We start from the raw sequence: 27,258 nt of genomic DNA, 5'->3' as shown, positions 1-27,258 counted from the left end.
AAGGTTATGGGGTAATTTGATTACAGATTACAAGTACCTATATGGGGAACAAATATGTAATAATGGGTTCTTCAGTCTAGCAGAGAAAGGTATAATATGATAAAATGGCTGGAAGTTGAAGCTAGACAAATTCAGACTGGAAATAAGGCATAATTTTTTAACAGTGAGAATAATTTACCAACAGTTATGGTAGATTCTCAATCACTGACAATTTTTAAATCAAGATTGGATGTTTTTCTAAAAGATATGCTCTAGAATTATTTTGGGGAAGTTCTATGGCCTATGTGATACAGGTCAGACTAAATGATCACAATGATCCCTTCTGGCCTTAGAATCTATCAAATAGGCCCCAATCCTGGAAATACTTACGTACTTTATTATCATGAGGAGTCATATTGAAATCAATATGGCTACTCACAGTAGTAAAATTAAGCACATCTATAAGTATTTGCAATCCTGGGGCCTCAGTGACGAGCAAGTCTAATGTGACACTTGTCAACATTAAGTTTTAGAGGAAACACCCCAGCAATAGTAATTAATAACTGAAAGCAGTTCATACCTCTTGAGTCTATAGTGTTTCAGTCTGTCTACAGACTCAGGAAACCCTTTTGTACTGGTTTACATTTGGAAATTTTCCTTCAGATGATAAGAACTAGGAATTTTTCTTCATGCAGAAAGGGACTAAAGGATTACAAAAGGGGATAAGGCTTCCAAGAGATTTTTCTTGCAAAGATTTTTCTCCCGTATGGGGTTGAGTGGTACCAAGTTTTGTTCACCCACAAATTCTGCCGATTCCCTGATGGTCCAAAAGCCACTAGTTGTGTCCCCATCGTCCATGACTCCACTGAAGCCAAACTGCTGTAGGACAACCCTTGTCTGCTTAAAGGCAGGCACATCCCCACCATGAAGAAGGCACAGCACAAAGTTAACAGGGTCTGGGACTATATTATCTTTTCTCTCAAATCTCCATATGATGGGAAGGGGCTTAAGTGTATTCACACTCATCCTGGCGACTTGCAGGGTGTTGGAAAAGGATAGGATACTTTCTTGGAAGCACTGAGCCACCCTTTCAGAGAGGGGAAGTGTGATCCACATGTGGAACAGGGAAATACAGGTGCAGAGTCCTCCCTTTTTTTAATGAAAGGTTCAATGCTGCAGAAACTGATGAGACCATCAAAGAAATGTGGGTTATCCAGGAAAACAAGTGTTACAAAACCGTTGCTTTTAACTTTTATTGTTTTAGTCATCTCATTTGCTTGCACTTAATTATTGTTTGAAAGGTCATCTTTAGGGCCCATCCTGGAATTTTGTGTGTGGTGGGTGTGCAAAATCCAACTCTTAATTTGCAACTGTTCAGTCTTGAAAAGTCCTCATTTTCTGAATGGATTGCTCTGACCCTTGTTTATTGCTTATTATGGTGATTTGAAATATAGGTATTTATTCATGTATAATTTTGTACAGCACACACAACACATGTAAACACTTTGCTTTATTTTTGTTATTTAGGTAACCAGCCACAACAAGGGGTTAACCAATATGGGCATTCTTCACACTTCTGAATCTGGAAGGTGGAATCAAGATGTAGTGTTATGTTTGCACTGAAGAAAAATCAAAATTCAATGCACTAGTTATTGCTAGAAAGCAAATTTTTAATTTTTTTCTCTTTAATTTTTTCAATACGTATTTTTTGTGCTGCAATTGATGTGAATATGTAACTAAGTGAAAGTTTTTTGTTTTTTGGGGTTTTTTTTTTTGCATTTAACTGGAATTAAATGTATGATTTGTGGGCCTATTTAAAGAACACAGTTGTTGCAAAGAATTTGGTGCTTTTTAGGGTACTGTTACTTTAAAAGGGTTAAAGAATGTTGGATTTATTTATTTGTGGGAAACATTTTTTCTTTTTTTAAGAACTGCACTGGACCAAACTACTGATTTGAAAGGCACTTCCAATTTTGGCATAAAGATTGATTTGTTCATTAAAGTGTTCTCCTTAGTTCTTCAATAGTAAAATAAGCATTGATTTAAATCATATTAATTTTGACTGTTTGTAATTTTCATAAGCACTTTATAAAGTTCTTTGTTTAAAAGTACCCAATTTTCTCTTGCTTTCATTGTGGAAAGAAGGTGCTGAAGTGGGTTTCTTGCTTGTATTAGAACTTCCTAAGATTCATCTAAAAAGCTACAATGTAACATTAATAAACCTACTAGAAGTAGCTGTGCTTCACATTTTTCTTTTTAATGCAAATTTCATTGGAAGTGAGGGTACAAAATGTGGTAACAAAAGCCTGAATAGCCACAACAGATTTTGCTCTAAATCATTTAGGGCCTGAACCAAGTCCTGTTGAAATCTGATGGCAATATTTCCATTGACTTCAATGGGAATTGGATCTCTGGGTCTCGTGCTAGGTTCAACAAAAGTCTCTTTCCAGCTTTTGGCCTGTGGAAGCTTGTGCCAGGGTCGAAAAGCCCCGCAAATCCCTTTTGCTGTTGCCACAGTGCTCTAGCTGGGCCTCGCATATATTGAACTTGACCTAAATGAGTTCTTCCTCTAATAGATGTATTTATTATTTATTTTGTATGGTAAGTACTTAATTTTTTTAATTTAATTCTTAATGTTGGGTGATAGTCTTGGTTGTGTAATGCATACTGCATTTATAAATTTGGTGCAAAAGCACAAGTTATACATTACATTTATTATAAAGAGATTATAACTATTTTAACTTTGTTCAAGTATGTGGTATATTTGCTCATATTAGAGTAAAAAAATCAGTAAATTTACTATGGGTCCATGTAATTTAAGAGTTACTCCATATGATATTTTTTTAGAATTAGATGCACAAATTTTGAATATGAAACCTGCAGGGCATTTCAAAATATATGGGAATTTTGTTCTCATGTTCTGTATTAACTCATCTTTTAATTTGCCATAATATAAGTGTACTGTGTAGTGTCATAGTCAGACTTACATTGAATAGAAGAGAGTCAACACTCAGCAAGCATTGTAGAACTGTATGACAGCCCAGATAATTAAATTTTCATAAACAGTTTAGTGTGGAAAATCATAATATCAGTAATTTGTATCTAATTCTGATTTCCACACTGCAGAGTCTTACCCATGAAAACAACCAGTAGGATCGGTCAGCATCTTTACTGAAATAAAATTCTTGTGAACTGCTTTGTACACTGTCAAAATTATTTAGCTCAAAAATTCTTCACTTGACCATCTCAGCTTGTATCAAAAGAGAGAGGCCACTCATTCCACTAAATGAATAGGTTGTCTGTTTTGAAAAGTTAACATGTACCTGTACATTTATTTTCTTCTTTTTTTTACATTAGGTATTTCAAAAAAAGCCTGATGAAAGTCGATATCCCTGTCCTTTCAAGTGACTGCATATTACTAGAATAGTATCAACCACAGAAAAGCAGACTTAAGACCAGTTTCTGTCCTCAGCCACATCCACACAACACCACTGACTACAGTGGGGCTTCGTGGTTTTAGCTGAGGGCAAAACTGGGAGGTGCATGTTTACTTAGTAGAATTTGTTTGTTTACAAATTAATGGCATTGAAAGCGTCAGAAGCAAAATACAATTTTAACTTTAATTTTTCTTTCGGAGCAAAGATTTAAAACTGTGTTAAACAAAAATAACCTAGATTACCATATAATCAATGTTCAGTGGTCCCCGGGGACCTAGTCAACAAAAGGCTGCCTGTGCCTTGCAAAGCCCCAGAAGTTCTTGGGTCCTGACTCTGCTTGAGTCAAAGTTATTCAGCAAAAAAGATCAGGTTGAAACAAAAACTCTTTTAAAAACAAATGAACAAGCTTGCAACTTTTTGATCCTAAGGTTTTGGAGCTGGCTAGGAAGCTCATGTAAATAACTTTGCCACCAACTCATCGTTCCTAGTTACTTTTAACCTCTCAGCAAATCAGAGTAATGTCGTGTGTGACCACAATTAGGAAGACTTATTAATACCATATTAGTGGCAGGTCTTTGGATACTTCTAATTTTTGCTGCTTTTTCGATGAAAATGTGTTTTGGTTTCCTGTGCACTGGGATTACTTCCCTTCACTGTCCCTTGAATGGTTTATAATGGGAGTGAAATTTTTGTTAATCCTCTGGGCCACTATCCTTTAATGCTCTTCACTGGGGACTAAAGACATTCCTGAGATTAAGCAAACAGACCTATTTAATCCAGACAATTTTCCTCTACCTCTCTATCAGTACTAAGGAAGGAACAAGCAGCTATTATATATGTGGCTGATCTCAAGAAGTGATTGATCCACCACAAAACAGTCAGTCATGCTTTAGACTGTGGCCTCTTTTTAAAGTTTTTCACCAGCTGACTAAAATTTAGTCAAATGGGGTAGAATCTGCACTCAGATCTTGGAAACATCCTGACCATGTTCTGAGTATCAAGAGCCTGCATGACCTATGGATTAATTCAACAGATGGGTTGGGGAGGAGTGTTGCTTTGTTACTGTACAGGGGTTTCTATTATAGGGCCTTTTTAATGTGTAATTGAGCTATACCTATTTTTTCAATGATAGTTTTAAATATTGTATGACATTTTGCTGATGTAAGGTACTAGGATGGTATTACATGGTAGGAACTGCTCTACACCATTTCCTGTATCTAACAGATTTTCTGTGGTTACTGCTAAAGAGGCATTAATTTCCACTCTGCAATCTATGATCCCTGTTGGAAGGGATCACAGAGCTCAGGTTATGGGCATGGGAACCAGTCGCAGCAAAACCAGCCTGCCATATTGCTGGTGTGGAAAGGACCTCGAGGAGTAACACTGAGGGGCTTCTGCTCCATGCATATGTCCCAAATTTGTGAGTTTAGGCCCAGCATTCCCTGCAAATACTCAGGTTCTGCATTGGTGTTGGAGCTGTGCCGTGAGCCTACATTAACACCTCTCTTAGAAAGACAAGTCAGTTAGTGATTTAAGCTTTTGAGGTTTATTTGCCCCAGGGAGTCCAAAAATCTTCTCCGGCGCAGAATGCTTAAGTGGCCATTTCCTGTTGAAACGGGGCTTTCTCCTGAATCTGCAGGAGGCAGATGCTTGGGAAGACTATTTTCTATTTGACTGAGCCCCTTTCATTCTGAATTCCAATACAAATTGATGCACTTATTTTTTTAATTTGATTTAATTAGAAGCTGAGCGTGTGGTGAAAGTGACATTGTACCAAGCTACTCTGTTTTAATAAGCAGGTTTTGTTGCTTTTGAATTTTTAAACAAAGATTAATAGAAACCCTATTGTCCATTTAGAGAGCATTATTAAATCATTTTGTATTTCTCCTACTGCCCAGGAAAAAGTTCTCCATTGTGAAAGAATAAAATGTCATATTATTTAAAATAGCTAAACACTTATTTTCTGTGAAATATTTATAAAAGAACTACAAAATATTCATACATATCAGTAAGGCAATTTAAATCACAGTAAAATTTCCTCTCTTTTGTTCTTAAATATTTTTGCATTATGTGTGCCATGCTTATCATAGTGATACAAGATGGACAATAAGAAACTAATATTAAAAAAAGGCCATCCTTTACTGAAGATTTTTCAGGTACATCTCTGGAAAGCAGTTTTATTTTGATGTTAACTATTTGTTGGCAAAATAAAAGTGCCTTATGTTTTTAATTGAAGTCTATTTGTCATTGAGTAAATCCATTCTAGTTCATACTGCAAAAATTTTTCCCAAGTCTTTCTCTTTTGCATGTTCATTGTACATTGATTATTGTAAATGTATTTGGATCCACCTACATGCTTCTTGGCTGCCTTTGATTAAACTTCCACAAATAAACTCAGTCCAGATGGAGACTTTGTTAACAACTGCTCAGCCTGTATTTCTCATTTCAAACAACTTGAATATATGTTATTGTGAAATCGCTGCCAAACTGATTCTTAGCTATGCACTTGTACATGCCAGAATCTGAAGATTTTGGATTCTGAATGATTAATGTCCCTTGGGGGTGAAGAAGTTCACCTCCAGATGGTCTGCCTTTACTAGCTGGGGAAAGCACAGAGTGGTCTGGCAGCTCCCATGTGATTTCTGGTTTTGGTATCCCCAGTGCCATACAGTTGAGCTGAACTGCTGCCCCAGCCGTAGTGCGTATACTCTGTGGTGGTCTATTTGTAATCCGTGGGGGATAGGCTACAGTCATGACAGGAACAGTTATAGACGACTCTCCAGCATTGTTCTGAGCCTTACACAGGTAGTTTCCTCTGTCACGAATGGTTGCTTCTCGAATAACTAAAGTACCATTTTCAAGTAATATGTATTTCCCAGTAATTTGAGGCCGATCTAGCACATAGCCACTTGGTACTGTCCATATAATGTTTGGTTTGGGGCTTCCATCAGAGAGACAGTGAAGGGATAATGATTCCCCACTGATGCTCTTTATTGGTCCTCTTGAATGGGTAAGAATAGTGGGCTTCTGACCAACTTCCAAGATGATCAGCTTTTCAATGTAGCCTACTTTATTTCTAGCTGCACAGCGATACTTTCCTGCATCATCTTTGGAAGGATTATAGATGATGAGGGTACCATTACTCCCTATGTGATACCGGGAAATTCTGGCTCCATTGGAAAATCGTGTGCCATTGGGTAATATCCAGATGATTTCAGGAGGAGGGTTTCCATCCACTGAACAATTTAATACGATAGTTTTTCCTGCTTTTGCTATGATTTTTTCATTGAATGGATTTCTGAACATTGGTCGTCTTAGCATTTCTAATACCTCCAACTGTACTACCAATATGCTTTCTCCTCCATCATTACGTACCATGCATATAAAATCTGCTGTGTCTGAAGGCCTTACATTCCTAATTTCAAGTGTCCCATTTTTGTGTACTGTTATTCTGCTCCCATAGTATGGAGCTGTTAGGAAAATATTGTCAGGCATTATCCACATAATTTGAGGGGAAGGTGTCCCTTCTGACATACAATCTATTTGCTTCTTTGAGTGCCTTATTGCTGTTGATTTAATGACAGTTTTGTTTGTATATAAACCATTTATTAGGGGTGGTTTAGAAATAACATCCAGTTTATAAAGTTTTGTGTCATCTCCACCAGGATTTCGGGCAACACATACATACTCCCCAGCATCCAACAGTTTCACTTTGCTGACTGACAGTGAGCCATTAATGTGCAGTAAATATCTGTCTGTTGAAGATGAGATCATGTCACTGGAAGGTAGCAACCAAAATATTTTTGGCTTGGGTTCTCCAACAACCTCACAGTCAAATACTGCATTATCCCCAGCTTTTACTTTAGCATATGTCTTGTAATTCTGCTTTATACGAGGTGAAGCTGTTACAACTGTAATGTGTACCTTCATTTCATCTTTTCCTAATGTATTTTGGGCATAACAGGTATAGTTGCCCTCTTCAGCTATTCCAACCTTGTTGAAATACAGAGTTCCATTGTCAAAAAGAATGTATCTCCGAGACCTGCGTCCATTGTCATCTGCTTGCATCACATTATTAATCATGGTGCCATCTGGCAAACTCCAGGAGATCTCTGGCTCAGGTGACCCAGAGGCTTTGCAGTCCACTTTGAAGTCCTTTCCATATGGTACCTGTTTTTTAAAATACTGTTTTTGGTCAATCTTTGCTGGTTTCATAGTCACACTGACTTTCATCAGGATCAGGTCATCTCCAATTCTGTTTCTTGCTACACATAAATAGTCACCTGCATCCTTTTCTGTGACTGCCTCGATAAACAAGGATCCATTAGGATAAACATGGATTCGACTTCCCATTCTAGAAGAAAAAAAGAATTGTTTAATATGTAGCCACATGCTAAAGAAGAACACTGAGCCCTAATAAGTGATGTAAAGATGTATGGACTCAAGTGGATGAATTGCTGTGGGTTTTTTTCTTCTATATCTTAAAATTGTGCCTATCCCATGCTGTAGGTACATGTACACTATCCATTTTAAGGAAAAACAAAGATATATCAATATCTTTCCCAACCCTGTTCCCCCATTTTTGTGAGGACTAATTTATCTTCCCCCTTTGACCACATCAACCCCCCCCCCCCCTCAAAGACTGGGAAAATAAATCTTGCTATGTGCCATGAAAGTCATCAAACTTGGGCTCTATCAGATCAATAGGGGAAGAGAGATCCAGAATTTATGGGCCAGTACTTCAGCCAAAGCCAAAAAGCAGCTAGCATAGGTCAGATGGTTGTATGCAAAGCAGACTTAGAGCTCTCCTTTACACTTCTCTCTCCTGCAGCAGTTGTGGGTATAGACATTTTTCTCCTGCATTGTGTTAAAACAACCTGATGGCTGCTCTAACACCAGGGGGCTGAATACACAACCTAGGATCAGCATGGCATAAAGGGCATCATGACTGTTGTCACATTTCCCTATGACAACTGCAGCAAGGGGAGTGCATGGTGTAACAGCCACTGCAAGATCATCCTTATAGTAAGATGATTGATTCCTGGATGCTTAAAATGAATTTAGAGCCAGTTTATGCTTGCAGTGTGACACATTAGTTAGAACATGCTGCACCAGATAATCTGGACCTTGGAGTCTGATTCTGATCTCACACCAGTTTTTGCACGAATGTAATTCTAATGACTTCAGTGGAGATTCTTCGGAGACTCAGTGGTGCAAGTGAGTAGAATTAGGCCCTAAGGAAAACATTCCTTCTACCATTTCCATCCTGTGTAAACTTGGGGCGGTGGGGGTAGAGTTATACCCAGGTTTTATAAATCATTTATTTGTCTTATAGTGAATAAAATGTATAAAATAATAATCTGGATAAACATTCATAAAATGAACATTAAAGGGAATGTAATTAATTTTAAATGGGAAACCATTTATTATAGCTACCTATTTAATAATACATGCTTATTGGGTTATCACTTGTAAAGTGTGGGTCATATATTGCTCTTCTGCAGGAAAAGTGGACATGGGCAAGAGAGATGGGCGAATTCTGACCCTTTACAGCTGCAGAAGAAAACCTTCATCTACAGTGTGAGAACATGCCTGGTTTTTTAATTAGGGTTTTGCCTTTGTTGCACACTGTATGAAAAGCTTTGTTTTTTCCTCTTCATCTCTCCCATTCAGCCTTTTTAAGACTACCTAGTCCGCACTAAAGAAAAAATTAGGCTAAATTATAAATGTTCTACACACCAAAATTTCAGGACCAGAGCTCATCTGAATCTGGTAATAACCATTCCATGCTTGCGGAACTTAGGAGCTCCTTAATACTGAGGTACCATTTTTGTGAAGCTACTAAGCTCTGCCGCATAAAGTGATCCTTTCCGTTTTACAATATTGCTGAAAACTCTGGAAATGAAGAATCTGTGCAGTTGACACCTTCATAGACCTAGCTTTTCCTAAGTAAACCCTGTAGACCTACGTTTTCCTAAGTAAACCCTCAACAAGTCTCTTTTTGGGAGGAATTCTAAAAGTATAGGTTTTATAATTGTGGAAGTTGTTCATATAATCAGAAATCTAATCTGCTTGAACTTTTTGCTTGGGAAGTAAGTTTCAGAGCATGAAGCAGTCTCTGGAGTTGTAGAATGAACCCGACCACCCCCACTGCCCTCCCCCCTCCAGCTCTTTGTTCAATAACTAGATCCCAGAAAACAGGAGAAGATGAGTGAGGAACTTTAGTGGCAGGCTTTAATAAACCTTTCCTCAAAACTCTGTGTAAAAAACATCTTAATTTATAATGCTTCTAGCAGCCTATAAACAGTGATATGTGGTGATAGACAGAAGGTTCTACAGCTTTTTTGGTGTGCAGGACATAGCTAGAAAGCTAGGACTCCCTTGCACTGAAAGCAATATCACGTTGAAACTGGCAGTAACTTAGACTCACTGGACTATCTCCTGCTCTACTGATTTTCAGTAACAGAATAGTTAAGTGTAGGTGGAGTCTTGCATTTAACCTGGGCACATCCCCTTGTTTCTTCCATCTAAAGCTCATCCACCATGTTCTTCTCCACTAGTGGCAGAATTCCAGATCTGGCCATTTAAGATCAGTGTTAATAAAGTGAGTACAAAGGAAGTATGTTGTGTGTATGAATTTGGTAGACATTACAATAAACTGCAAACTTTTATTTAAATCAACTCAGTGTAAGCAGATTTGATTTTTATTTATTTATTTATTTTTTGTTAAAAATAGACTGTCATTGTTGAATTGGGCCTTTTAAACTGCTATTTACCATTTGAAATAATAATTTTAACACTGCAATGTAAGCTGTGAAACAATTAATTTCTTTGGTCATACTTACTGATTGCCGGTAACATACTGCAGTAAATTTGTTACCAACTTTCAGTAATTGGACTATATACTCACAGGATTTTGCTTTTAATACAGTAAATGAGGTTTTATAGGTTTTCCCTGTAGGGGATATTTTCAATCTATAAGTAAACAAATGAATACTTTAGTAATGCCAGTCTGTCTGCAGCCAAATGGCTGGCAACTGGTGTATGCACATAGTCAAAACAAAGTATGTTAACTGGTACCCCAGTCTTAGCTGCACTCATTCTGTAACTGGCTAGGATGTGAGACATGTCAGCTCAGCCATAAAATACAGAAGTCAAAGCAGCTGTCAAAGGTTGCAAGAGTAATCAAGACCCTCATTTTATAAATTTGTGTTCTCACTATATTCCATTTGCTTTTCAGGAGAAACTATATTCACTAGATTCTGTTTCTTAATGAACTAGTAAATGGCTTTTCATATTTTTAGCAATTATATTAGTTTTGGAATTTTGCAATCAAAACTTTTATTTTGTAACAGTTAAACTGTCCCCACTTCTGCTCCAACAAATTTAGATTCTATTGTGCAACTGTTTTAAATTTTGTGATGGGAAAGCAGTTTATTTTTATAAAAATAAATTGCTAATTGTTACCAATTAAATATTTATATGATATCCAACTATATCAGTTTGCTTGCTACTACATTCACAAACTATCATTGTCACTGCTAAATTGTTTTTTTCAACAAGCAATCTTACAAAGCATAATTAAATTGTTACTATGTATACCAGATTTATAGTAAGTTTATTATATTTCTCTGTAGCCATTGTGCTCTGAGATGCCTTTAATTTAATTGATTTATGTTAAATCTCTTCTGTGGTACGTATGGCATGTAAAAGCCTTTCTAAAGTAAAAATCCTCAAGCTTACTCTAAAACAGGGGTGGGCAAACTTTTTGGCCCGAGGGCCACATCTGGGTGGAGAAATTGCATGTAGGTCCAGGGCAGAGGGTTAGGTGCAGGAGGGAATGGGGGGGTGTGGGAGGGGGTGTGGTGTGCAGGATGGGGCTCAGGGCAGGGCCTTAGGGTGCAGGAGGGGTTTGGGCCTCCAGCCCAGCACCGCTTACCTGGAGTGGCTCCGGGGTAGCAGCAGTGCGCACCGGTGCCAGGGCAGGCTCCCTGCCCTGGCCCCGCGCTGCTCTGCTCTGGAAGGCGGTTGGCACTATGCCCCTGCAGCCCCTGGGGGGAGAGGGGACAGAGGGCTCCACGCATTGCCCTTGCCTGTGGGTACCTCCCCTGAAGCTCCCATTGGCTGTGGTTCTCCATTCCTGGCCAATGGGAACTGTGGGGGGTGGTGCCTGGAGGTGAGGGCAGTGCACGGAGCCCTCTGCGATCCCCCCCACCCCCGGGGCCGCAGAGACGTGGTGCTGGCTGCTTCTGGGAGCAGCGTGGGGGTCGCGGCACTGCAGGGGTGGCAATCCTGTGGGGCGGATCCAGCCTGTAGACCATAGTTTGCCCACCCCTGCTCTAATGTATATATCCTGCATGAGGGTCAACTTTATATTAACATCCAAATCCTATTCAACTCACATACATATGTTCAGGATTTGGCCTTAAATCAGAACAGAATAAAATGACCTAAATTCAGCCATTGCATGAATAGATTAGGCTTCACTGATTTAGTTGGGCTGCACCCGCTTATAATAGGGCTGAATTTGGGCCATTAATATTAGAAATATAACAATAAAATTGCATTTTCTGTCACTAGAGATTACTCACTTTTATCGCGGGTTAAAAACAAATTTGGCTTCAGTTAAGCAGAGTTACTGTACGTTAGGCATTTATGCTTGGCAATATCACAGGATTGACTCTTTAAGAAAATTCTTTCAGTGATTTGTGGTCTGCAATGTTAAAGTAAGCACTAGAAAAATAAAACGAGCTCAGTCACAAAGAAACATTCCTACCTGTGCCATTGGTCAACAACTGCCTTGGAAGGCAACCTCCAGATTATTCTGGGCTTTGGCTCCCCAGTAGCTGAACAGTTCAGAAGCAATCTGTCCCCAAAATTCAGCTGAGTCATTTTCAGAGATGCAGTTGCTATTCTGGGAATTGTATCTTTCTGTTCCACCATGAGATTTACCACCCTCCTCTCTGAACCAGTGGAGCTTGTAGCTATGCATTCATAGTTCCCACTGTCAGAAGGAGCTATGTTTCTTATGTAGAGGGTTCCATTGGAGAACAGGAACAGTTTGGCATTTACAAAATGCAGAGGCTTCACTGCTGTTCCATCGAAGAGGACCCAGTGAACACTTGGATGAGGGTTTCCTTTTGCTGTGCAGGGGAGTTTCAAACTTTCACCCATAATTCCTGCAATGTGTTGTCTCTTCTCTTCCAAAATAACAGGAGGTGCCACAATCACCTGTAGTTTTACTGTCAGCGTATCGGCACCAGCTGGATTACTAGCCATACATGTGTAAAGCCCTCTGTCATAAACAGTGACTTCCTTGATTATTAAAGTGCCATCTGGTTGCATAGACGCTTGTTTACTTCCTGGAAAAGATTCCGAGACATACGTTTTGTTTGCTAGAATCCATGAAATGGTAGGGATGGGCCTACCTTCAGCTCTACACTTCACAGACACAGGCTTTCCAGAATGGACAGTGATCACTTTTGACCTGCCCTCTAGGATCCTCGGTGGATATGCCACCACAGACAAAGTGACCAGGAGCCGATCTGAGCCATGCTGGTTGGCAGCAATACACAGGTACTGTCCGCGGTCCTGAATGTTCACATTCTGGATGGAGAGGGTGCCATTAGCAAATACTTCAAACCTGTTGTCACGCTTGCTTTTTGATACATCGGTCCCTAATTAAACAAAAAAAGTAAAATATATTTATATTACATAAGAAGCCTTTATTTATTTACTTTTGCTTTTTATCTAATACAATAATAATTGCTAGCAAAAAACCAGCTGCCTTGGTTTTTATCCTGCACTCATCACCATGGTATCTGAGCACACTTTTTGTCCCATAAGGGCTAAAGAACAGTGACAGGAATGAGAGGAATACCAGTGCATGTGTTTATGTATATTGTGAAAGATGTATTACGGAACCAACAAAAATCAGGGGGTGGGGGGAACAGAATTGCTCAGCAATGGAGCGCAGGATCTTATTACAGGTGGATTCTTAAGAAGCATGATCTTCTGTATAGGCCTCACTACAATAATGCTATTGTTAACATATGCTGAATATGGTAAACGTTAAATACAGATTGACCTTTTTTCCTTTCTCTCTCTTTCTTGAAGAGCCGTTTTATAAATACAGTAAGACACTTAAGGATGTATGTGCAGTGCTGGAATATTACTACTTTTCAGCCATATGTAGTATTCATCTTATTGCTTTATGGCTGGTATCCACCTAAAGCATGGCTATATCCCAGCATGGTGCACCTAGCGCCTGTCTTATTGCTAATATATAGTAGAAGACAACCTTTTAAACAAGGCTTATATGGCTTACCTGATGACACTTTAGTCCAGTGAATTGTGGGAAGGGGATTACCAGTCGCTTCACAAGGGATGAAGGCATCTGAATTAGCCAAAACGGTAAAAGCAGCCAGTTTTCCTCCCACTATTCTAGGCTTTGCCAATCTATTTTTATATAAAGAGTCTAGGGCTATGAGGTTGTTGTTGGTTTCTTGATCTGCTGTCTTGTCAAACCAGCTTTTGACAGAATTGTCCTTGTCCCTTCTCCTTGCAGGAGTGTATGGAGTGGAGCTCTGTGGGGATTTTAATGTAGTCAGAGTATTAACTGTTAATGTTTTGCCTATTTCTGAAACTTCAGGAGACTGTTTATGCCAAAACTTGTTTTCCCACTGGGGAGATAAGGTGATTTGCATGATACTTGTGTGTGGTGTCTCTGTTATTTGGGATGTTAATGGGGTAGGATGCTGTATGCTGGAGTTGATCACATGGGTAGTTACAGCAGGAAATTTGGTACTGAGCTCAGCTTTGTCAGGAAATGTTGCCTGTGCTGTATGTTTCTGCTGAATAACTCTCTCTCCCATTTTTTGGTGTGGTCTTTTACTTACCATTACAATAGTTTTGTTTTGTTGATTAGGCACTGATTCAGATGTTACAAAGGATGTGGCAGGTAATATTGTGGTGGTGTTGAAAGGCTTCAAAGAAGGTGATGTGGCTGGGATTGTAATGGCAGGTTTTTCAGTAGAGAAAACATCAGATGGTAGTTTAACAGGTTGAGTGTTCCCAGCTGTTGTAATTCTAGTTAATGTTTGCATAGTTGTTGCAGGTGAACCTTTAGTTACCTCTTCTGTGTGAAGAATCTGTGGCACAGTTGTAATTGGGATTACACTTGTGTTCTTATAAAGAAATTCAGTGGGTATGGGGATGGTGGGCTTAGTTAAAGACTTAGCTGTTGTCAGGATATACAAGGTTGTGTTCACCGATGAAGCAGTGGTGGTGCTATGGCTTGTAGTAATGCTTTGTGAAGTCGTAATCTTCTGGGGCTTTTTCCTCCTTTGATCTCTCCTCCTTCCAGCTCTGAATGCTTTGATTTTAGTGATTTTCATTTCAGTGTGGGGAACAGTAGCAGATCTAAATGTTGGCATTGGTCTTGTTGCAAGTATTTCTTTCTTCATAACAGTTGGAAGATTAGAAGAATAGGCTGAAGATGGCAGTTCTGCAGTAGTAAGAGATGGAATGGGAGACTGTTTCTCGGACATACTATTGTCATGACTGATAGGTTTAGTTAGGGATAAGAGACCATCAGTTTGATTCACTTCCACTGAAATTGTTGTTAAATGTAAAGGAGAAACTCTATCTATGGATAGCGTTGCAGTAGTTTTAGGAAGCATGCTGGTTATTGCTGATGATGGCACTGTACTTGTTCGTCGTCTGGGTAGCTTCTTCAATAGCTCCTTTTGAATGTGTGTCTTTCCAAAGAGATGGTGCCAAGGAATTTTTCCTCTTAAAACTTTGGAAGAAGTTCTAATTTTAGTGGTTGGGAGGATGGATTTAACATTTGAGGATGTCTTGCTGTCTGCAGAAGTTGTAGTTTCCATAGATACACTAAGGGTCTGTCTTGCAGTTGTAGGGAGTCTGACAGTGTGTGTTTGCAATGGTGCACTGTCCTCTAGTTTCCTTTGCAGGGTACCCTGTGTGCTTTCACTATAGAAAGGCATTACAGTGGGAGTTGTTTTTTCTCCTTCTGCAGTGAGTCTGTTTTTCTCTTCAGCCAGGAATGCTGTGGTTTGACTTGTAGGCTGCTCTGATGTGAGTTCTGGTATATCCACTTTCACAGGTGGGGGCATATGTGTTTCTGGGCTAAGCAGTTCAAGTGAACTTCTGGAAGGAGTTGCGGGATGTGAACACAATAGACATTTTGTGTCCAGCTCCATAGCTGGAGGCAGAGTTGTACTTTCTCTACTGGATTCTTGACTCACAAAATTATATCTATGTCCTCTGATAGCTGGAATTCGATCTGGTCTAATAATTCGTCTTCTACCAGAAATTTTCCTTCGTCTTCCATATCGTTGTCTTGACTGTAGTGTATTAGCTGTAACATCTCTAATTATCTGAATCTGCTGATGAGTAATAATAGTTGACCCTGGTGGTAGTTTAGGAGTTGTTATTTTTTGAGTACTGTGAAAATAAATGTGACCAAATTCAGTGTTTGGCTCACTGACTGTCACTACAGATATTCGATGATCTGATTTAGCTGAAGTCTTATCAATAGACTCAGTAAATAAATCAGGTTTTTCAACTATGTTCTGGGAAGTGACAAGGCTGGTAATTTCAGTAACATCTGCTGTTTGTGTTGTAGATATGATTTTTAAATACTGATTACTTTCCCCGAAAGACACCAATCTGTGTTTAGGATTAAAGTCTTTAGCTGTACTATTCACTAAACTAGATGTAGTTAATGGCTGTATAATAGTTAATGATGTTTGATTTAATTCAGAAGTTTCCAATGAGTTTGGTCTTGTGACTGCAGATGTTAGATCTGCATTTGGCTTTTTGCTCTTGGGTCTTATAGACTGTGTAATCCATGGACTAACTGTTGGAGCTACTGCCTCTGTAACCATGACAGAAGTTGTTTTAGACTTGGAATTACTTGATGTAGTTTTAGGTTCTTCAGTTACAATAGTTGCTGAAACCTTTTTCAGAGTAGGTATAGTTGGTGCTTCAGATGCTAGTATAATAAATTCTTCTTCTGGAGGTATATGGTCACCAGATGTTTCTTCCTTATGCCCAGACACCTTAGAGGATAGATGGTCTGGTGTAGGTGATTTTGTTCTGGCATTTTCTTGTTTTTCTGGCAAAGTGGAATTCTTCTTTGTTTTTTCAACAAATGCTGCCCAATGTTGTGGGTCAATTCTCCTGGCTGAGGAAGTGAATTGTCTTCTGTGTCCCCTAAATCGTCTGTTTATTTTGTCCCCATTGCGTTTGTAAGTCATCTCTCTATAGTTATTCCATTTATTTGCAATCCCTATAGGTTGATTTCTGGATGCAGAATCAGTGGGTGCTTTACTTGTTACTGAAGTTTGCACAGTAGCTAATGGATACTTATGTTTTGTAGCAGCTCTAAGCTCCTCATGACCAGATCCATTTCTCTCTTCATTTTCTTCTGGAGCTGTCTTTTGTTTTTGTGAAGCACCCTCATTCACTTTAACTAGCACTTGGAAAATCAAAAAATCCATACCATGTTGATTGGCTGCTACACATCTAAAATAGCCACTATCTCGTTCTGTCATCTCTTGTATTTTTAGTGTACCATTGTGGAAAATATGTTTGCTTCTTACAGACTGATGAAGAACTGTGTGCTCAGGTAGGATCCAACTAATAGATGCATCTGGGACACCAACAGACTGACATGGAAGGTAGAGTGTGTCACCAATGAATGCCGAAAGTTGAGCCCCATTAACGTTGTTGTGTTCCACGTAAGTATCAATCACTGTGATCCTAAATGTTAGGACATCTGCATCGTTATAATTTGTGCCTATGCAGTGATAAACTCCAGTGTCAAAACTATCAGCTGTCCGCAGTGTGAATTTTCCACTTTTAGCTATTATGATTCTTCCATCTTCACTAACATATGGCACTCTAACTTTGCTCCCATCAGCTAATATCCATTCAATGGTAGGAGAAGGCTCACCAAATGCCTGACAGTCCAGTTCCACGGTCCCACCCACTAAAACTGTGTGTTCAACTCTTGTTTTATTATCTCTTGAAATTATGGCCCAGCTGTGTCTCAACTGTTTTTCATTAGCATTGGGCAAGATAATTTGAGCATCAGTTACATATCCAATATGTAGTGTGCTGAATGTGGTTGCTGTCCTGTTTAATTGTAAGGCCACCTTGCCTTGGAGCAGCCAAGAAGGTTCAGCTGTCAGTTCACTCTCTACATTGGTAAAAACTTCTTCACTTTCAGAGTACGTCTGTTTGTACTTATAACTGATGTAAGGCACTTTGGTCAGTAAGAGATTCCTTTCGAGTTTCAGGGGAGAATCACTGTATAGGGCCAATATGCTCCACAGCTGTTGAATGTGTTCATAATCAATACTACACACCAGAAATGTTGAAAATGATACTTTGAGTACTGTATTATCACCATCTTTGTCAAATGAGAGTGGGGACATTTTTGTGGGTTTTTGAACATTGCAAACCAAGTTAGCTTGATTTCCTGTTTGGTCTGTCATATTCAACATCATGGTTCCAATGGGAGCTATAAAATCTTTGGGAGAGATGGAAATGAAGTCCCCTTCATCTGGCATAGTGATGTTTTTAAATTTCAGGGAGGGGTCTATGGTTGGCTTACTACAGGTTAAAGATGCAGATGGGATGTTAACTAAATGTTTGCCTTTAGAATTTCTGGGATTGGCACAAACTGGACATTGCTGGGCACTAGAAGAACCTCTGTCTTTCTTGCACTTTATAATATCTAGGGGGAGGAAAAAATAATGTAAGTTTTTGTGATACTAGTTCCAGTACCAAAACAACAACTTATATTTTGCTGAAAGATCTTTCCTTGAATAAAGGGCTATGAAGTATTGACAACAGAGATCTTTAAGTCATCACCAAGCTTTATTTTAACTGTTGCCTATTCCATTAGTGAAACCTTCAGCATGACTATCATTGCTATCACAGCTAGTCAGCATGCCACAGCCTTGCCTTGGGAAGCACACAGCTCCAGCAAGAGCTGTAGGAGGCATTGTTCTATTGTGCCCAGATCCTGTTCAGGGGTGCAAAAAGGAGAAGAAACTCCTTGTGCCCTCTTCTTCACTTGTGCACCTTCCCTGTGGTCAGGCACAATATGGCCCTAATTAATTGAGGCTTACCATTGTGAGGTAGGCAATTATTACTTTCCTTCTTTTAATGACCACAAAGGCAAGCCCTGGAGAAACAATGGGACTTATCCAAGGCTGCCTTTCTTCTCCTTTAGCCAAAAGACAATCCTTCCCTTTTATCTCAAGCTTTCCAAAAAATCATTTGTCACACATCTTATAGTGATTTGGTAACATCATCTGGTTATGCTTTGTCATGAAAACAATTTATCTCAAAAATGTGTCTGAAGAAAGCTGCTTATTCTTGTAAATAATTATTATTCCTGAGACTAAGACTGCAAACCATAATACCATAGTATGCTCTAAAAATATAAAAACTAACAAAAGTATTTGTTCTGGTTATCAAATTGTAAACTACACAGAAAATATTACACATTTAATGCATCTCTCTATCCGCACTTCACCTAAAATGTACCTCAGTCTAGCCCTAGAGGGAACCACTTAGAGAGAGAGAGAGGATAATTCATTCTCTTTCAACATTTTCACCTGTATAGAGAGAAGATAATTCATTCTTGAACATTCAGCTTTGGGCACTGCCAAAAAGGGTTCCATTTAGAGATACCTGAGCTTGGAAATGTATTGGGACCACTAACCTCAGTTCATTTAGGCCACTAAACAACATTCAGATATTCCGTTTGCATGCGTGTGCGTGCACCTTGCTAGCCAACAATAATGGAAATAAAAGAGATGCATGGTAATTTAAGGGAATAAGGCACCATGGGGCCATGGAATGGTAAGGAATAACATTCTAAACAGCTGACAAGGAAGTCACAGAAGATCAACAGAAAGTCACAGAATAAAGTGTTACACTTTAAAAAGTGTTGTTATAGTAATGACCAATCTCTTACTCTTCATAAATAATTTAATTACTAATTTGCACACACACAAAAACAGATGACTACTATAATGCCTCTATCCAGACATTACTAACTGGTCATCATAATACTTTGCACTTAAATAGTGCAGTTCAACGAAGAATCTCAAAGCACTTTCAAAACCTGGAAGTTATTTTCTCCATTTTAATGGTGGCTTAGAGAGGTTATGGTCACACATTAAATCAGTGGCAATTAGAAACAGAACCCAGATCTCAGGCTCACCCTGTAGCAACTAGAGAATGATGCCTCCTTTGCAAAGACCCCAAGGGAAGTCACCAATCTAGTAAGAAGGTATAAACAAACAGAAATCTTTCAGCTCGTACTGTACCTGGCCATTGTTCTGCCCAGTCTACAAACCATTGTAGATCACAATCACAGGACCAAGGGTTTCCATGAAGGTATATGCTCTCTAGTTCAGGCATGTAAGAAAACATCTCTTGTGGTAGTGATGTTAAGAAGTTGTCAGACAAGTATATATGCTTTATGGAGGATGTTTTAAATATCTGGATGTAGCGCAAGGTGACAAAAGCATCTGGATGAAGCTGTTTAAGTAAATTTCCTTCCAAGTGCACCAGCCTCAGTGATATAAACCCATAGAAAACTTCTGGGTGTACAAATTCAATTTGATTGTGGTCCATATGCAACCGTACCAAGCTCTTGAGACCATGAAAAGTGTCCTTCTGAAGTATTCTGACTTTATTATAGCTCATTTTTAAGACCTGTTGGTGAAAAGATAGGGATAAAAAGTCTAATAAAAAACTACATTATTTTGGTATTAGTAGAAGAATTCTAGCCAACTTTGAATTATTACTACTCAGGTGAAGTACCTAGATATATGAGTCATAGGCACTATGGGAAAAAACAACAGATATTATCATTTTTATAAGTGGTTATGGTCAGACATGACCTCAAATATTCAACAGGCCAATGTATGTATACACTTTACTCATACCAATAGTCCCAATCAAACTGCTTTTGTGAAGAAGGTAAGCAGGGTTGGACCATAAAATAAGTGAGTGTATATTTTTTTCCTTCACTTACTACTACAATGCCTATACAAATATGGAAGAACAAGCTGGATTCTTGGCCAACAAATATTTTGTCTGACAAATAATGAAAAGAATTATTAACTCAGTCCCAGTTGAAGGATCTTTTTTATGAGAGAGAATGTGCTAGCCAAACTCAACTTTCTGATGGCACTTTGTTTGCAGACGTGCAGTCTAAAATGAGCAAATTTGGCAAAAGGTCATTGAGTGCTAATAAATATGGAATGATAAAACCATTTTTGCAATCATTTTTCAGGTCGGAATCATACTTTACATACTTTAGTATGTATGTTCTTTACTGGCTTCCTAATCCTCACAAAGAACTGGTGATGCCTTTATGAATTACTGAATGTTGCAAATTAGCGAGTAAACAAACAATACAAAAAGCAACAATAATGCACAAAATCTACTTTGTTCAAGTATTTGCCAAATCTAATTGTTATAATTATTTACAGTCATACTTTGTGTTCTTCTAGTTAATAGCAGCTGTGGATCAAAGTTTCAGTTGGGAAACTTTTAGGAATTGTCTACATTCAGTAGACAGTTATTCCTGAATAACTCCATATGTAGACACTCTTGTTCCAAAACAAGAGTGCTTTATTCCGGCATAAAAGTGTCCACATGTAGAGTTATTCAAAAATGCTGTTCCTGACTAACTCCATGTGTAGACAGACAAGCCCTTATTCTCCTTAATTGCCAGAGGACTCTTGAAATACAAACCAACAAAAACCCTCAGCTCTCTACTGTAGCTTCCAGGCTGTTCAATGAAGTGCAAAATGCTCTGAAGTCCATCTGTTAGAGCTACCCCTTGTGAAATATGCACTAATACAGCCAGAGGCATTGCAGCAGTTACCTTAGGTGGAAAGTAGAAAGTCAATAATTTTAAATTAATATGTGTGAGCTGCACACAGAGTTGGTCTGAAGATAAGTATATTTTATTTAATTTTCTAATATTTCTGAATGGCACAATGCACCAGCTGCTTCAATGCAGAACTGCCTCTGAACTGGTAATTTACTTTATAAAAATAAAGTAATTGTTATATATGACCTTCCAATAACAATCTTCTAGGAAATCTCTGCAGAGACATGCTAAGAAACCCACTTGGTTCTGTGTGCAAATGATGGGATATGCAATTTAGAGAAGATCTACTGTCATAAGTTTACTAATGTTTTATCTTAAATAAGCAATAAAGCACCAAATATTATAAACCTGTCTCATCCACTGTAAATAACATCAAAGAACTGCCCTTAATATTAGAATGTAGCATTTTCTTTCTGTCATACAAGGAGCTTTGCAGCAATACTCTCCCTTTTGTCTTGGTGGATATGAATAAGAATTGCAACTGCTAGAAGTACTAGCTAGGACAGTGCTGGCAGATATTCACCACACTCCTCAGCCTGGTATCTAAGTGCCAAGCTGGGACAGAAAGAAATTTCCCCTGTGGGTACAGTATTTCAAAATTAATTACACTGGGAAGGGGAAGAGCATGATTTCATCTGAAGCATTTTTCAGAATTACCATTAGAAACAGGATATCAAGATAAATGGACGACAGGTCTGTTCCTATAGATTTGTACCTTTTGTTGATTTTTCTGTAGCAAAACTAAGATGAGACCACCTTCTAATTTCAGTTCTTACCTGTAATGCATTTAAATCAGTGAATGTCTTGTCAGGGATTGTATGGATCTCATTGCTGTGCAACATCAACAACTCCAGTTTCTCCAGGCCGGAAAAATCTGTTTCGGTCAGTTTAACCAAGCTGTTGTAACTGTAACAAACATTTCATTCCAGATCTGGGTTTAGTCAGTCAGCTAAAGTTCAAAAGTAAAAAACAAAAGAAAACTTTCTTTTGCAAATGCATAACAAAGGTAGATTTTAGTTCTGATGTGACAAGGCAAATTCTAAATGCTTTTTTCATCTTAGCAGGTAAAACTCAAAGATTTTGCTAGTCTGGCACAGACTGATTCCTGTGGACTGTATTCAAGTAGGTGAGGAAATATCTGCAGTAGATGGATGCAAGAACATGAGAAGAAAATTGCCATCTTTGGACTCTTGTGTAGGAGGAGGAGAAGGAGCTTCAGTACCGGTAAATGTCTACAATAATGCATTGAATTTTTATGATTTTTTTTTTCAAAATTATTCATGGCTGGTGAAAGGTGGGATCAGCTGGAATCTTTATTACACAGAAAATACAAGCTTCCCCACATTACCCCATCAACGTGCCTTAACAGCAGATGGAGTCGAAAGGACGTAGTTCACGGTCATTGCTCTGTGCTGCGATTGTTAACAAGACTAGATTAATCGTTTCAAAGGCCAGAAGAAGTGATTGTGATAATCTTGTCTGACTTTCTGTATAATGCAGGCCATAGAACTTCCCCAAAATAATTCCTATTCAAACTAGAACATACCCTGTATCTTTTTTTAAAAAGTCCAATTTTGATTTAAAAATTGCCAGTCATAAAGAAACCATCACAACCACTGGAAAATTGTTCCAGTGGTTAATTACCCTCACTATTAAACAATGTGTGCCTTATTTCCTGTTTTAATTTGTCTAGCTTCAACTTCTAGCCATTAGATCTTGTTATATCTTTGTCTGCTGGATGAGAGCCCATTGACAAATTTCTGTTCCCTGTGGAGGTATTTATGGACTGTGATCAAATCACCCCTTAACCTTCTCTTTGTTAAGCTAAATAGATTGAGTTCCTTGAGTCTATCACTATAAGGCATATTTTCTAATCCTTTCACCATATTTATGACTCTTCAGTATTGACTACGATCAGGGATATGGTGATGTGGATGCCTCCCCACCAGGACCTGGACAGAGAATTGAAGCTTATTTTTCATGGGCCAAAAAATCACCGAGTAGTGGTGGTAGTTGTTTTTAATAATTATTATTATTTATATTATCGTAGAACCAAAAGGGTCCTATCAGGATTGCGGCCCCATTGTGCTGGGCACTTGATCACTATGGGCCTGATGCCATGCCCACTTAAGTAGATGGAAAGGCTCCTGTTGACTTCAGTGGTCAAGATGAAGTCCTATCAGCCTGGGCTGGATTTGAACTGTGGCCACTGTTAGCCAGCCCTTTAGCGGGCCCTCTAATAATAATGATATGGATTAGACACACTCAGATACAGATTTTTTTAAAGTTGCTGGCTGGTCTTGTTTGATTGTATTATCAAGACTTTCACAACAGGGCATTACAGAAAAACAAATTTGAATAGATAACTTGAAGGTTTCTGAGAAATAAAAAGGGAGAAACCAGTATGGATAAAATAAACATCTATTCCCTCCCTAATGTACCCAATTATAGAACAGAATAGTTTCTGAGACAAATATTCAGAGAAGTGTTACTTCATATCCAATTAGCAGATAGAAACAGAGGAGGCAAAGTATCATATGAAAAGTTTTTCTCATGGTACAGTATGTGCAAAGTGGAAGTGCTGGTACTAATCTTCATAGTATCTGAGACCCATATATGTTAATCAATTTGTTCTCACAACAACCCTGTGAGGTAGAAAATATTATCATCCTCAGAAAGACTAAATGGCTAGCCAAATGTTACACAGGAAGTGGCAAAGCATGAATTTGAACAGACCTATTGAGTTTGCACTCCAGTCTTAACCTTTGTAAGGATGATCTCAATTCCAGGCAGGAATCCTCTGAATTCACTTTTACAGACTCAGTAGGTTCAGATAAGTATAAAAGAAAGAACTGTATACTCCAAATCCTTGGAGGTTCTTCCATCCCTAGTGATAACATGATTTTGCATTAAGGTGGTGGGGTAAAAGTAGTGGGGAAAATCAAGTCTCAGACTGCCAGTTATGGAAAAGGGAAAGTGGATGTCTATTCTTGTGCAAATTATCGTTCAAACCAAATAAATTTTGTTTTTATCTGTTTTTAAAAATTATATTCCTTAAATTATTTAACAATTGGCCCCTAGAATCTGAAACCTTGAACTCCCAATCAATGTGGGAGAACATTAGGTTTTGCCAGCTGTTACTGTAATGAATTCTGAATACTGCAAAATAGTAGATTTTAAAGGTTTTTAAAATCAATTTTAACACAAACCCAGAAACTCTAATTATATTTTGCAAGGCAATGAGAGTTAACTGCACAGCATAGATAAAATGCAGATGTTAAACATACCCTAAATTGATGCGCTCCACGTTTTGGGGGATGTGTGGTGGGATGGCTGTGAGGTACCGGAATGTACAGTGTACTTCAGTAGGGACATAGCAGGCACAGAGCCTGGGGCAGGCACGACTGCTGGGAAGAGTAGCCAGGCAGAAACTGAAGAGAAACTCCAGCAAGCAAGGTTTGCTTCTGCCTTTTACTTTCATCCTGCGTGCTAATCCTAAAACAACATCCCTCACAGCAAGCATGAACAAATGCAACCCTGCAAACAAAACAAAAAACACAAGCAGTCATATTGTGAGATAAGTATCAGGTATCTTACACCCGGGTACTTGTACAACTATTATAGAAAAGTTTGCTACCATAAAAACTGTAGGGTTTTCCTCATTTTTCAAATTGATACAATAGCTTGAAGTATTTATAATTTTAAAAAATCCTGCACCGTTTCTTACTTTTAATGAGAAGCACTAGGCATGCTATTGCTTACAGGTGTAATAGTAGTAGAAGTAGTAATAAACCTGACACCCTAAAGAGATTATTGTTACAAATATATGATTTTGGTTATTTAAAACATCCATAAATCTGCTTGTGATTTGTTCTTGCCAAAGAACACGTCAGCTCCTTTCTTGCCAAATAATTACTCCAAACAAAATTAACAAATTTCAAAGAATCTGAGCTAGTTTAAAAATCAGCCTGTAGAAGCATGACTAATGCCACTCAAATTTAATCCTGTTCTTTCTATTCTTTAGACTATATCCAAGCAATGAATCCCCCCTCCAATACTCTGCTTCTGCAAGGGTTGGCATAGAGTTCCACAGCAGAGATGGTTGTTCACCAGGAATGTCTATAATCAGCTACTAGAGTTTGGTACTTAACAGTCTGGTATTAAAAGCTTGCTGGGATCTAAACCTTCCCTGAACTGAGCTGCATTGGTAACAGTCTAACTACAGACAAGTTCAGAAGAAGAGACTATTGCATTATTTTGAACTGTGAATTTCTTTTTGTTCAAAAATCTGTGCCCTAAACCACGGAAGTGCTAAGCACCCTCATCTCTCAGTGAAATCAACAATTTACTCAGCATCTCTTTGGATCAAAATCCAAGGGATGTTGGGAGTTTAAAGAGTCTATAGGCCACATCCAGTTCCTTTGATTCTTGCAGTTAGCACAACTGACTGCAATAAGCCTGCTCAGGTGAATAAGAGAAGCCAGATTTGGTTCCAGAGCTGCCTTTTCACAGCACTTTATAAATGATGAATAAGTAAAACTCTCAGCCCTTTCAATGTTCATAAACGAACTTTACGCTTAAACCAGTTACTGTAAGTCCAGTCTTACCTGGGCAAGGAGCAAAGGTGAGACGGTCAGAGCGAATATTGCAAAGACCATACAAAAATGCCCTAATACCATAGAAAGGACCGTACCTGAGACTCAAAATTGTAATTAGCTGGTTTTTTTCTCCGTCAGTGCCGCTTTCGGTTTATGAATGGAAAACCAGCAGCGAGACACACGCTAGGGGGACGGGAAGACCGGCCCCCACTGGCACTGAGAAAAGGCCCTTTGCAGCAGCCAGTCAGGTGAGGGGCAGGGCGCGCCCGGGGCTCCGGAGGAGCGGTCAGAGGCGCTACCTTCCCCCCGCCCTCAGCGAGGCGCCGGCCCCCGAGCCGAGTCAAGGTGCATGGCCCGAGTGGCCGGCAAGTCTCCCGCGCGCCGTGTTCGCCTGGCTTCTGCTCGCGCACAGCGCTCCTCCCGCAGCCTGAACCCCGGGGTCCGGAGACCGTGCCCGTGCCCCTGCCCGCCGGCTCTCTCGCCCCTCCCTGGGCAGGTGCCGGGGCTCTGGGCTGCGCCCGCGTGTGCGGCTGCAGCCTGGGGGGAGTGAGGGGCTCCCGTGTCCTCTCTTCGCAGCTGTCAGCCCCTCTCTGTGCCCTGCACTCCCCGCACGGGCTCGGCACGCCCCCCGGCTCCCGCGGCACGCTGATTGGGGGGAGAGAGGCGCCTTCTCCCGCGGCCGGCCCGGCCCGCTGCTGCCTCGGGAAGCGGGCAGGGTCCCTGCTGGGCAGCACCAGCAAGAGCCGCCCGCAGCCCCAGGCTCGCCGCTTCTCCTCTGGGCTGCAGCTGCGGGACCTAGGTCCCCGGGGCGCCTCCGGCGCTCTCCTGATTCTGCCCCTCTCCGCCTCAGTCCGCCCACGCCGCCCTGGGGCACCGGCCCATGTGCCCCCGCTACTGCCTGCGCTCCCCTCCGCCCCCCCCCCCCCGCACTCTAATTCCCTATCCCCCACCGGGCTTATTGCCCCAGGGCACGGCCCCTCTGCCCCCTCACTCTAATTCCCAATCCCCCACCATGCTCATTGCCCCTGAGCGCAGGCCCCTCTACCCCCACCTCTCTAATTCCCCATCCCATACGGTGCAAAACTTCCTCCTTGTCCCTTCTCCCCACTGCCTCTGGTCCCAGAGTCCTTCCAGTCCTGCCTCCTCTGTGCGCTGGTGTGAAAGACTCTGGACCACTGTATCTGGTTTCTGTATACCTGTGTCACGGATAATGTTCTACTATACCATCATCTAAACATCTCAAAACGTCTCTGTAAAATCATATCAGGCTTCATCTCTCTTAAGGGTATGT

At 39.8% G+C, this 27,258-nt stretch overlaps 2 protein-coding genes and 1 long non-coding RNA gene across 11 annotated transcripts in view; 2 read left to right on the top strand and 1 right to left on the bottom strand.

The window, feature by feature from the left end:
- MED12L (mediator complex subunit 12L) overlaps positions 1-5,840 on the top strand; it is a 334,051-nt gene extending 328,211 nt beyond the window's left edge. For 4 of the 8 annotated variants that reach the window (XM_048863447.2, XM_075132179.1, XM_048863442.2 and 1 more), the window contains one exon: positions 1,507-5,840. In XM_048863447.2, coding sequence (XP_048719404.1) covers positions 1,507-1,602 — 96 coding nt within the window. In that variant the 3' untranslated portion in view covers positions 1,603-5,840. The remainder of the gene's footprint in view (positions 1-1,506) is intronic. The other 4 variants (XM_048863444.2, XM_048863443.2, XM_048863445.2 and 1 more) reach the window with 1 other exon arrangement.
- On the bottom strand, positions 5,537-26,710 carry IGSF10 (immunoglobulin superfamily member 10). 2 transcript variants are annotated; one of them, XM_048863439.2, is made up of 7 exons: positions 26,063-26,710; positions 24,657-24,906; positions 22,146-22,275; positions 19,790-20,180; positions 13,744-18,183; positions 12,193-13,093; positions 5,537-7,770 (listed from the first exon to the last, which is right to left on the bottom strand). In XM_048863439.2, the coding sequence occupies exons 2-7, from the start codon at positions 24,890-24,892 to the stop codon at positions 5,862-5,864; spliced, it is 8,007 nt and encodes a 2,668-aa protein (XP_048719396.2). In that variant the 5' UTR covers positions 24,893-24,906; positions 26,063-26,710; the 3' UTR covers positions 5,537-5,861. The 2 variants fall into 2 exon arrangements, with proteins under 2 accessions (XP_048719396.2, XP_048719397.2); XM_048863440.2 differs by lacking the exon at positions 26,063-26,710 and having other exon boundaries at positions 22,146-22,318; positions 24,657-24,742.
- The window catches only part of LOC142073174 (uncharacterized), a 37,290-nt gene continuing 27,098 nt past the window's right edge, over positions 17,067-27,258 (top strand). The window contains exons 1-2 of the long non-coding RNA XR_012669879.1: positions 17,067-17,182; positions 22,431-22,593. This is a non-coding gene — a long non-coding RNA (uncharacterized LOC142073174). The remainder of the gene's footprint in view (positions 17,183-22,430; positions 22,594-27,258) is intronic.

This window comes from Caretta caretta, chromosome 9, assembly GCF_965140235.1.
Source record: "Caretta caretta isolate rCarCar2 chromosome 9, rCarCar1.hap1, whole genome shotgun sequence".
NCBI classification, from domain to species: Eukaryota; Metazoa; Chordata; order Testudines; family Cheloniidae; genus Caretta; species Caretta caretta.
The sequence above is the reverse complement of the archived record's forward strand: the minus strand, read 5'-3'. Positions and strand labels throughout refer to the sequence as shown.